This window comes from Penaeus chinensis, chromosome 8 (assembly GCF_019202785.1).
Source record: "Penaeus chinensis breed Huanghai No. 1 chromosome 8, ASM1920278v2, whole genome shotgun sequence".
Taxonomy (NCBI): domain Eukaryota; kingdom Metazoa; phylum Arthropoda; class Malacostraca; order Decapoda; family Penaeidae; genus Penaeus; species Penaeus chinensis.
The window spans coordinates 13664408-13676907 of NC_061826.1; the positions used below are offsets into that span (position 1 = coordinate 13664408).

The 12500-nt window shown below is 38.1% G+C and overlaps 1 protein-coding gene across 1 annotated transcript in view; it reads left to right on the forward strand.

Moving 5' to 3' along the window:
- Positions 1 to 12500, forward strand: part of LOC125028320 (bumetanide-sensitive sodium-(potassium)-chloride cotransporter-like) — a 53159-nt gene that overhangs the window by 39585 nt on the left and 1074 nt on the right. The window contains exons 9-19 of the mRNA XM_047617796.1: positions 1 to 136; positions 1832 to 1939; positions 2727 to 2850; positions 3687 to 3808; positions 4518 to 4653; positions 4932 to 5143; positions 5422 to 5663; positions 6082 to 6314; positions 8740 to 8976; positions 10472 to 10560; positions 11910 to 12075. The exon at positions 1 to 136 is cut by the window's left edge and continues 59 nt beyond it. Of these exons, the coding sequence (XP_047473752.1) occupies positions 1 to 136; positions 1832 to 1939; positions 2727 to 2850; positions 3687 to 3808; positions 4518 to 4653; positions 4932 to 5143; positions 5422 to 5663; positions 6082 to 6314; positions 8740 to 8976; positions 10472 to 10560; positions 11910 to 12075 (1805 nt within the window). The remainder of the gene's footprint in view (positions 137 to 1831; positions 1940 to 2726; positions 2851 to 3686; positions 3809 to 4517; positions 4654 to 4931; positions 5144 to 5421; positions 5664 to 6081; positions 6315 to 8739; positions 8977 to 10471; positions 10561 to 11909; positions 12076 to 12500) is intronic.

Consider the following 12500-nt stretch of genomic DNA (forward strand, 5'->3'; position numbering starts at 1 on the left):
CTACCTGTTCCTGATTGTGGTGTCGGGGGCCGTGATGCTGAGGGACGCCACGGGCAACGTCACGCAGGCAGCCGACTGGTCCTTCGCCGAGTGCCAGAACACCACCTGCGAGTACGGCCTGCACAACAGCTCGCAGGTAAGGACGACGGCGACTTCGGGTCTGGCGGACTGCTCACGCGCGTGCACGAACACACACAGTGCGCTCATACAGATATATGATATGCATATAGGTAAATGAATGGATAGGTAGGTAGATTATCTAGAGAATCTGGATAGATTGATAGGTAGGAAGATAGATGGATATATAGATAGATAGACAGAGAGTTAGACAAAGAGATAGATAGATGGTGCGTGTGTTTGTGTGTGTATGTGTGTGTGTGTGTGAGAGAGAGAGAGAGAGAGAGAGAGAGAGAGAGAGAGAGAGAGAGAGAGAGAGAGAGAGAGAGAGAGAGAGAGAGAGAGAGAGAGAGAGAGAGAGAGAGAGAGAGAGAGAGAGAGAATATATTTATAACTAAATAATCTACAGTTAGATAAATACTGTACATAGATACATGGGCAGATATATATACATATAGATAGATAGACAGATAGATAGTCAGACAAACAAATGTATAAATCGATAACAATATACACGGACAGGACGTGAGAGAGAACGGACTGACTCGGCCATAGATAGATGCACAAAGCCTTTCGCGAAGAGGCAAAGGTTTCATTAACTCGTAATCCCTTGCCTTATTTCCATTTCCTATATCTGTCTCTGTGGTAGTCCCCGCCTTGGAAGTTTACATGAAATATTCTTGATACGATTCGAGTATGCCCATATACGGTACAGTCCTTTCGGTGCAATATTTGATAAGTATACACACACATACACACATACACACACGCACACACAAACACACACACACACACACACACACACACACACACACATATACGTGTGTGTATATATATATATATATATATATATATATATATATATATACATATATATTTACACTGCATGTACATAAGAGGACTAATGGAATTGCGGGCTCCCTGTTTCCTTGCATACAGGACTAAATAATCATTTCAAGAATCCAAGATATTCTACTTCGATTCAGAAAAGAATTGCAGGATGGCATAACTCGCGCCTTTTCAAAGTTTCGTATTGACCAAGGGTCCGGCCGCCTCTCACAGAGTGGCTCGCCTGAAATATCAATACTGATGAAGCATTGATTGTGTCAGGAAACCCTTGTTTACTCTCAAGTCAGACTGAAGCCAATTAGAATTCCCTCTTTGGTTTCGGGAGTGGCCTTTGCTGGCTGGGTTTTCCAGTTCCTGCGTTTAGACTTTAGCGTGATGAGTGGTGGTTAGGGCGTTGCTTTGCTTTTTAAATATTATCAAGACCGACGTTAAGTTATTTTGAAGTAAATTGATTTATGTATGGGTTTATATTTAGAGGCATGCACAAAAGGTCTACAGGGGAATTATACGTTCATTTTGACATTAATTTAGGTGCTACCATATAATCAATACATATTAATTATCTCCTTATTTTTATAACGAAAGTTCATGTCCTATTTTTCCTAATCCTCATCATCATTATTATACTATCATCATTTTATTATCATCATTATTATACTATTATAATTTTATCATTATTATTATTATTATTATCATCATTATACTGTCATATTATTATTATTATTATCATTATACTGTCATATTATTATTATTATTATTATTATTGTTATTATTATTACTATTATTATTATTATACTATTATCATTTTCTTTCATCTTTAAACGCTTCAGAGTTTCGAGAGTCTATTCCCAAAGCTGTCTTGCAGGTAATGGAGCTCGTGGCGGTGGTCGGCCCCCTCATATACGCCGGATGCTTCGCTGCCACGCTTTCATCTGCTCTGGCATCGATCGTGTCAGCTCCCAAGGTCTTCCAGGTGGGTATGGTGTTGGTCGAGGTCCCACGGTGTTGTCAGGGCAGTTATTACGGTAAAGAAAACGCGCCAGGGCGGATCTTAGGGTAAAGAAGTCCCACGGTGTTGGCAGAAAGAATACCCGCGTCAGGGCAGCTGTTAGGGCTTATAGTGCTGGCAGGAAAATGACGCGTCAAGGTAGTTCTTAGAGTAAGGAAGTCCCACGCTGGTGGCAGGAAAATCAGGTCAGACAGGGTGACAGATAGCAAAAAGCAAAGAATGACTGACTGAGGCTTAAATTACACGTTTCGACTCACGCGACGAACTTCAATTACTTTCTGTACAGCGGAGGGAAGATCGCGTGTGACCTGATTTGTCCGTGCTGTTTTCTTTTCGTATTTTTTCCCGCTATGGGTACGATAAGCAACGTTTTGTTTACTATTCATTCATCAAGGGTTTACGGATCTGAATACAAACGCGTTCTGATATTCAATTTTTTTTTTCAACTCAGTCTTTGAATGGTTTTGGCCATCGCAAAAGCTCGTATTGCATCTTATTTATTTATGAATGATTTACGAACAAAAGAACATGGTATGAATTAGTCTGAAAGCAAACGCGTTAAACATTGATTATCTTAATATATATATATTTTGTTTTTTGTTTTGTTTTGTTTTTTTGCTCAACCCCATACGAAATCGTTAAGGTCATCACCATATCATAAACTTCATCCAAACGCCTTTTCCCTTGAAGTCTTAAACGTGACCCTCAGTACAACGCAGATTACCCACTTACACAGGCTCTTTCCCGACAGGCTCTCTGCAAGGACAAGCTGTACCCGTACATCGAGTTCTTCGCCCGCGGCTACGGCAAGAACGACGAGCCGTACAGGGGCTACGTGCTCACCTTCTTCATCGTCCTCGTCTTCACCCTCATCGGTGAGTGCCACGCCCACGCGCACACGCACATCCACACATACATACATATATACACGCACGCATTCACACACTAACACACACATACATACACACACACACACATAACACACACATATATAAATAAATATATATATATATATACATATATATATATATATATATATATATATATATATATATATATGTATATATATACATATATGATATACATATTTGATTTATTTATTATATTATTTGCATAAGCATATATATACATATATACCATCAAGCGATAATAAATATGAATTAAAAGTGACTAGCACTGCATGAAAAAAAGAAAAAAGCGTATTTATCAAAATCCGTCACGGGGCGAATACCATGAACGCACTCCGGCCATCACGTACAAAAGACGATCGAGGCTAGTGGAGCGGACGCATTAGAGTTCATTTAGAAATTAACGAAGGCTAATTGGTTACTAAATCTGTACCCTAATCTGCTTACGCAAGCAGCTATCAGCGTAATATGAATATAAGCGAAAGAAAATATATCGTGTATGGTATTTTGCATCGCTAGACGAAAGGCCATTTTAGCGAAATGATTTGACTCGTGCATCAGCTTTTGTTTCGCTAAACTGAGGGACAGTTTAGCGAAACGACATGACACATGCATGGCATTTGGTTCCCCAAAACGAAAGGTTAATTAGCAATACGAATTAGCTCATGTACAGCATCTAGAGGCCAATTTAGCAAGAAGGAAAAAAAAATGAAAAAAATAAAAAATAAATTCAAAATAAAACAGAATAGTCTGCGCATTACGTCTCTCACGCCCTCCCTTGGCACCCCCCCCCTCTCCAACAGCCCGACTAGACGCCATCGCCCCCATCATCACCAACTTCTTCCTGGCCGCCTACGCCCTCATCAACTTCTCCACCTTCCACGCCTCCCTGCAGCGCATTCCTGGGTGGAGGCCGACGTTCAAGGTCAGCCTCGACGAGCAACGCGAGGGGAATGAGTGATGGAAAATTGGTGTCCGAAAAGAGTATTTATTTTCATTACTTTACACAAATTCATCATTTTTTAGGAATATGCAAATTCATACAGAATCATATGTTTACTTATATAGTGTCATTTAGAATTACATATTCATACCAGACTGTAGAACTTGAATTTCGAGACATTTTTATCTCTATGGAATTTATATTTCAAGATTATATTTCATTACATTACAGAAAATCACCACAAGCACTGGGTGTAATGCTTCAGCTTTTTCTTTCTTTCTTTCTTATTCGTGGTTATTAATCACGATAACATGTCAGTCTTTCTGGGGTGGTGTATTGTTCACGAGAATTCGGGTGCGGTCGCGTTTATGATGATTGCTGGGTGAGGTGGGCGTGAGTGTGGTTTAGATAATTTGAACTAGTGTACTTGTGTATATACTTAAATGTCTGGCGTTTATTTCGGTATGTGTGTAATCAAAAGTGCAATTTGCGCACATATATTTTTTCCTCTTGAATTCTCTTACTCATTTTGAACAAGTGTCCTTGTGTATATGCTTAAGTGTCTGGCGTTTATTTCGATTTGTGTGTAATCAGAAGTACAGTTTGTGTACATGTGTTTTTTCTTCTGGAATTCTCTCGCTCATCTTGGGGAAAAGGAACTACTCCAAGGGTCATGTTTTGTCTTCGTCAGTACTACAACCTGTGGCTGAGTCTGTTGGGCGGCGTCATGTGCACGGCCATCATGTTCCTGATTCAGTGGTGGACGGGGCTGCTCACTGTGGCCATCATTATCATCCTGTATCTCGTCGTGGCACACAGGAAACCGGGTCAGTGTTAGGGGCTTTCTTTGCGGTGGTTTAAGGAATTCTTTGTATGTTTGCCTTGTAAGTTGGTGAAAAGGGGGTGTTCAGTTTGTGGTAATCTTTTTATTGTATTCTGTGGGAATGTTTAAAATGTATTTCTGACTTATTACATTTCACTGTTATTATATTTGTTGGCAAATGTCTCGTACTTATCTTAACAACTTTCATGCTCTGTAATGTTCTTCCTCTCAACCCGAATGATTTTAAGGACCAGGAACTCTCCCACTCTCCCGCTCTCACAGAAGTCAACTGGGGATCGTCAACCCAGGCTCAGACGTACACCCTCGCCCTGAACTCCGTGGCTTCCCTGGGCCAAGTGGAGGAGCACGTGAAGACCTACCGACCTCAGATTCTGGTGCTGTGTGGGGCGCCGTCGGCCAGACCTCCTCTCCTGCACTTCGCCAACTCCATCACCAAAAACATGTCTTTGCTCATCGCCGGGCACTGCCTCAAGGTAGATTGTTTGGTGGTGGTGTTTGTCTCTATTTATTGTTTTGTTTTTATGTGTTGTCTCTGTTTTAATGGCTACTATTGGCTTTTAGCGAGGTTAGAGATAGAGTGAAGGCGTGGATAAAAGTGAGAGTAATTCAACGTTTCGGTAAAACTGTCTCCTTGAATTCCTGGAGAGGATTCTGCAGGCGATTTTATCATTTTCACTTGTACTGCCTTCAACAATCACCGGCGTGTCCCTAATTTACACAGTACACAATTATCTTCCCAAACCTTTCCCAGGAGCAACAGCCCCACCGAGTGCGCACCCGCTTGACGGCTGAGGCGACGAAGTGGCTGGTCCGAGGGAAGATCCGGGCGTTCTACACCCTGGCCGACGGTCCCTCCCAAGAGCAGGCGGCGAGGAACCTCATGTGCAACGTCGGCCTCGGGAAGCTGCGCCCGAACACCGTCCTCATGGGCTACAAGGCCAACTGGCAGACGTGTCCACAGGAGGAACTTCAGAGCTACTTCAAGACTATCCAGTAAGCACCGTGGGATGCTGTTCCTGGAAGAGAATATTGATCTGAAGTTAGCGATCCGTTTTAGATTTGGTCTCAATATTATATTGTCTTATGTTGACTGGTTATGATCCTTCGATCGTGTTTATATTGCCCAGCAAGCTTCATAGGCTATAAAGTATAAAGTATAAAGATTGATTGATGTTAGCAGTACAGGTTAGACTTTTCGCAATATGGTAGCTTATTATGATGGTGACAACATTTAAATTTCGATTATGTTTATAAGCTCCATTAGCTCCACGGGCTGGTGATCTTGAAAGCTGAAATAATTCAAAATACTAGATATATTGTCATTTTTTTTCCTTTTCCAGTGGACTACCGTTCCTTTTTTCTTTCAAAAGATACTCTAAAATGCTCAGCTTCCTGATCCAACCTCCCCCAGCTACGCCTTCGACCTGCACCTCGCCGTTGGCATCCTGCGCGTGGACGGGGGCCTCGACTACTCCAACCTGACGGAGGTTAGCGAGGAGGAGGAGAAGACCCTCGCTGCCTCGACCTCCTATCCTGCCGCCTCCAACAACGCCCCCTCGACCTCCGCGCCCCAACACCCCGAAGGCGGAGAAGTGAGCCTCCACCCCGCCCACCTGCACGAGAAGGAGACGCAGATCAGTCCCTGTGAGTCCTGGACGAAGCCGTCGCCCGTCCGCCTTCGAGGGCCGAGCGCGAGGCTGTTGTTATTGGTGTTGCCTTTGTTATTGCTGACGTAGTCCTTATTGTTATTAGGATTGGCATTGATGGCATTGTTGTTACTATTATTATCATTATTATTATTATTATTATTATTATTATTATTATTATTATTTTTATTATTATTATCATTATTATCATTATTATCATTATTATCATTATTATTACTATTATTATTATTGATATTATTATTGCTATTATTATTGATATCATTATTATCACTATTGTTGTTATTATCATTATTATGGTTATTATTATAGTTATTATTGTTATTATTATTTGTATTATTATTATTATCATTATTATTGTTATTGTTATTATTATTACTAGCACTATTATTAACACCATTATGATTATAATTAGTAGTAGTATTATGATGCTGATGATGTTAATTATGATGATGATGATAATGATTATTATTATTATCATTATGATTAATATTGTTACTTTCATTATTATTATTATTATTATTATTATTATTATTATTATTATTATTATTATTATTATTATTATTATTATTATTATTATTATTACTGTTGCTGTTGGTGTTACTATCATTATTATTATTATTATTACCATTAGTATTATTAGAATTAATATTATCATCATTATCAACATCATTGTCTTTATTATTATTGTTTTTATTATTGTTTTTATTATTAGTATTATCATTATCATCATTATCAATATACTTACTATTACTACTATTGTTATCATCATAATCATTATTAATGTTATCATTATTATTGCTATTATCATTATCATTATTGCTATTATCATTATTGATATCATTATTTTTGTTATCATTCTTATTACAATTATTATTGTTTTTGTTATCATTATTATTCCAATTATTATTGTTTTTGTTATCATTATTATTCCAATTATTGTTGTTATTATATTATTGTTATTATTATTATCATTATTATTATCATCGTTTTTATCATTTATTTATATCAGTATCATTATAATTATTATTGTTGCTGTTCTCATTATTATTATGATGATTATCACCATTGTTATTATTATCATTATTTTTATCACCACTGTTACTGTGAACTGTGATAACCATTGTCGTTATTATCATCATTATCATTATCGTTATTAGTATTAGTATTATCATCATTAGTAGAATCATTATCACTATTATTGTCATTATCATTTGTTTTAGTTATGAATTGTATGCTGCTATATGGCTAAAAGACGCTTAAGTCAACACCAACATCTCTTTTTAAAAAAATTCTGAATTCTGAATCTCCCTTTGGGCCTTTTTCTAGATGTGATTTGGCACTTCACTTTTTTTTTTTTTTTAGTTAAACACTATGCAGACATAACATTAATAAATGCTAAGTTTATATTATCCAAAATTAATTTGTCTGTGTGTAGTTTTTTTTAGGTATTTCTCTACTCTCGTGTTTCTGTAACAGCACACGGTTCTATAGAATTAATGACATAATCCAACGCTCTTACTTTCCCTGTGTAACTTGCCATATCTCTTCCAGCTCTTGCGAAAACCCTAACTCACGGGTTACAAAAATTAACTCAAGGTAAAGTTAATTGGGCCACATTCACTGCAAGTCCGGAACCCAGAATGCATGGTAACGCATGCCCAGTCCGAGTGCTGGATGAAATAAAATAGAGAACGCCTGCCAGAAGTTTCTTTTTTTTTCATTGGCTAGATATTACCATGCGCTCCTCCATTACGTAGGTCTTGTGTAGTGTGCCGTCTTAGATGTATGAAGAAGTAGCACGCATATCCAGTGTCCCCGAGTGTCTGTGTGTGGTTTCCTTTTTATCATTATTATTTTTCCTCCTTTTGGCCTCCTGCATTAGGCTGCTGTTGGTGACGGGGCTCAGAGTGGCGTAGATATATGAGTTCCTTTTGCTCCTTTGGATGCTGTATGCGCGTTGATTAGCTGTCGAGTTTGCAGTTGAATCGTACGGGTCTCTCCGCTTACGTTACCAATATTGCGATTAGCATTCACTAGTTACTTGATTTTGAAATGTCAGTAGAGAAATTGTTATCGCTAAACCTCCATTTTTGTGTTATGTTTATATATATGTATGTACACACATACAAGAACCCACACACACACACACACACACACACACACACACACACTCACAAACACACTCACAAACATACACATATTTCCCAAATTCAATTTAGATGGCTTGTTTAATACAGAAATACGTACGGAAAAGCATCCCTTCTTGAACATGAACATAAACTCACGAACATTTACTTGAAATCAGTTCCTACAAATTCACGTGACCATGATTGCTCCGAGAGAGCCAGGTCTTTCCATGAGCGACAAAACCCTCCTGACTAAGGTCCTCCTTGCCTCCCCAGCCGCCACCTCCGGCCACCTCACTTCGGTGCCCAGCTACCCGTCGTCGCCCGCTGAGGAGAGGCTTCCTTCGGACACCATCCTCGGCGTCCTGAAGCTCGCCAAGAAGAAGAAGAGTCCTACGTACAAAGGTCTTAGCGGGGAGGTCGTGGCGCCCCAGGTGGTGGACTCCATGCTTCGGTTCACGCGCAAGCAGCCCCAGGGAACCATCGACGTGTGGTGGCTGTATGACGATGGCGGTGAGCAGGGGCCTCCTCAGATATACGTTTGTCTACATCTGTATCTATATTTATACCCATATATCTATCCATCATCTTTCTTTTAATTTATATAATATCTGTGTATCTATCTTGATATATATATATGTATATATATATAATATATATATATACACACACACAATATATATATATATATATATATATATATATATATATATATATATATATATATATGCGGATATGTCTCTTTACATTTCTGTTTAAAGCCATTCTTTGCATTGCTCCTTTTTATTTGTCTTTCTCGCGCCTTCCGTTCGTCTTTACGTCTCATTCATTTTGTGTTGTGATACACAAGCTGTCTTTGATGTCCATTTTTCCTTTTGTATTATACTTAAATAATATTTTGCTATACGCCCCAAGCCAATTGTTCATCATACGACACAAAGTTGCGTAGTCCTACTAAGAAATAAGAAGGAAATAAAGAAAGAAGGGAAAACAACTAAAAAAGGAAGAAAAGAAAGGAGCGGAAAGACTGTGTAACTCTTAACCTTATCGACCGTAAACTTTAGCCGCACGTGGTCTCTCCTCGCTTAGCCTTTCGATCATCTGGAGTTTAGAAAGACCGAATTGTGTTTTTTAAGAATGTAGATATTCGATTCCTTATGTTTTGCACTATATAAAGCCTCTGTCACAAAGAGAGAGCATCTATATAGCAATGAGCAGATCGATATGTTCTTGATTCTCCTTGGACAACGTTTATGTGCCGAGATGAGTCACCCGGAGCTAACCTATTGATTTTCGTCTCGTTGGTCCTGGCATTGGGTCTCTGTCTCTGCAGGTGTCCTAACTTGAGCTAAGGGCAGGGTGGATGAATTCTATTGTGTCTGTGGAGTGATGTTTCTTTCTTTCTCTTTTGTGGATTTTCATTTCATTTTATTTTATCTTTGCTTTATTTATGTTTATCATTTTTTAATAGGGGTTGGTCATGTTCCTTTTCTGTTTTCTGTTTTGGCTGATGGCGATGGAATCGATTAGTTTTCAAAAGATGTTCCTTTTCTAAATACGTTTTTTTCTTTGTTGTGATATGATGGAGAGTCTGGGGCATTAGGTATATGCATACATTATCCGCACGTGCAAAATATGTCGAGAAAATATGAAAATCGTAAGGAAAGTTGGGTCAGTTGTTTTGTATTTCTGCACATTTACCTTATCAAAGCACCTAGGTGATACATGCCCGCAGATGTCGTTTTCCAGGTTATAAAATCATTGTGAAAACTTATCCTAACATTCATATATTGTTTTGAGTCTGCCTGCCTATAAATGTTTTTTAAATCTCTTTCTATAAGTAACATACAATTGTGCATTCAGAAACTGGTCATCATTTGCAGATGTTTTTATGATTGACTGATCGTAAAATTACATGCGTTTGGAAAATTGAAGATTATCAAAGTTACCCCTAAAAACATATGACACATCTTTACACAGAAAATGTAATCGTTATTACTTTTTTCAGGCCTGACTATGTTAATTCCATACATCTTGACAACTCGTTCCACCTGGTCCTCGTGTAAACTACGGGTATTCTGCCTCGCAAACAAAAAGGTAAATGTTACATTTGCAGATAACATATGTGTTCATGTAAACGTGCATTTTGAATTAAAGAATTTTAACTTCGTTTGTATGTGAACACGAGTACTCATTTGTATGCAGGCAAACGCATACCTATACTTTAGAATGATTGCAATATAAGGACATATGCAGTGTCTCCCCTCAAGGAGGTTCATACTAAAGCGGACAATTGTTATTGACGTGTTTTTTGTTAGTTATTAATGTTATTTATTTATTAATATATTTTTTATGATATTTGTGTATGCATACTTTTATCATTAACTGATAAATGCACTAAGATATATGGTGATCTACACTCGCTGTAATTTTACTCGTCTGTGTATATGTTAGTTACAAAAAAAAAGAGTAGTGAGCTATGTAAACGGAGGTTCGCATCAGTTTTCGAGACCGGAAACTGGTAGATAAGCTTATTACGTCTTTGACTTTCAGGTTATCTAGAGAAACAAAATAATTACTTAAAAACATACCTTCACAGTACACATACCCTGACTTAAAATGCCCCTTGTTTTATAACAATATATTTTCAGGGGAAAAAAAAATCTTAAAAGTAAAAAACATACCGTATATGTTGTGTGCATTGTGGATGATGAATTAGGTGGTAGAGTGAGATGACGTGATTCTTACCGGAATTTTATGTCAGTAGAGTGATGATTTATCTTTTTTTCAATATTTCGATGTGTAATAATTTAACTTGTTTCAACATTTTAATACTAGTAACAACCTTTATGCTCAGCAGACTAGTCTATCGGTACAGCACTCAGTCTCTCATTCGTAATAAGACACACGGATTTTTTTGTACTAAGAAAAAACAAACAAACGCGTCTTATGTGAAGGTAAATACGGTACTATCAAAGAATGTGCATTATGATTACTAGTCAGAAAAAAAGAGGAGAAACGAAATGAGAAAGTGAGAGAGAGAGAGAGAGAGAGATAGAGAGAGAGAGAGAGAGAGAGAGAGAGAGAGAGAGAGAGAGAGAGAGAGAGAGAGAGAGAGAGAGAGAGAGAGAGAGAGAGAGAGAGAGATAGAGAGAGAGAGAGAGAGGAGGGGAGAGAGAGAGTTAGAGATAGATAGAGAGAGAGAGAGAAAGAGAGAGAGAGAGAGAGAGAGAGAGAGAGAGAGAGAGAGAGAGAGAGAGAGAGAGAGAGAGAGAGAGAGTAGATAGAAACTGAGAAAACCGAACGAAAGTAGATAGGACATAAGATACACAGACCCTTAGATAAATATATATACAACTATACATACACGTATAAATGAATCTACACATAATTATAAACGCATGAGATAACTAGGCACATGTTCTCAGTCACCCCTTCACCTCCAGGACGATCTGGCTTCAGAACACCGGCGGATGGCTGAGTTATTATGTAAATTCAGGATCGATTTCACCGACGTCGTGATGATCCCGGATGTCCAGCGCAAGCCACGGGAGGACTCCTTAAAGGACTTCCAAAACCTTATCAGCAATTTCTTGATAGATCCTGACGAAGGTGGGCACTTTGTTATGGTAATGCTGATGGTTGTGGAAATAATGATGTGGGTAAACTGGGTAATTAAGTATAATAACTGATGATAAGAATGGTCCCAATGACGTTAATTATGCAGATTTATATATGGTTATCGTCAGTAGCGTTAATACTATGTTATTCAATACCCACATGTTTCTGTGCTTAATCCTTCGTTATCAAATGCTTTTCTGATACCACGTTTTTATTCATCTTATGATTCGTTATTCAAACATTTTATTAGTTTTATGATCTTATCTTATCTTATCTAATTCTATAACTGATCAGTTGCCTAGTTTTTGTCATTTGTGTCACTTTTCTTCCAATTTTATTAACGCTCCATTTCTTTCCGTTTATTTTCGCTTTCTTTAACTTTTAATAATTTTGTAATTTATCTTTTGCTTACTTTT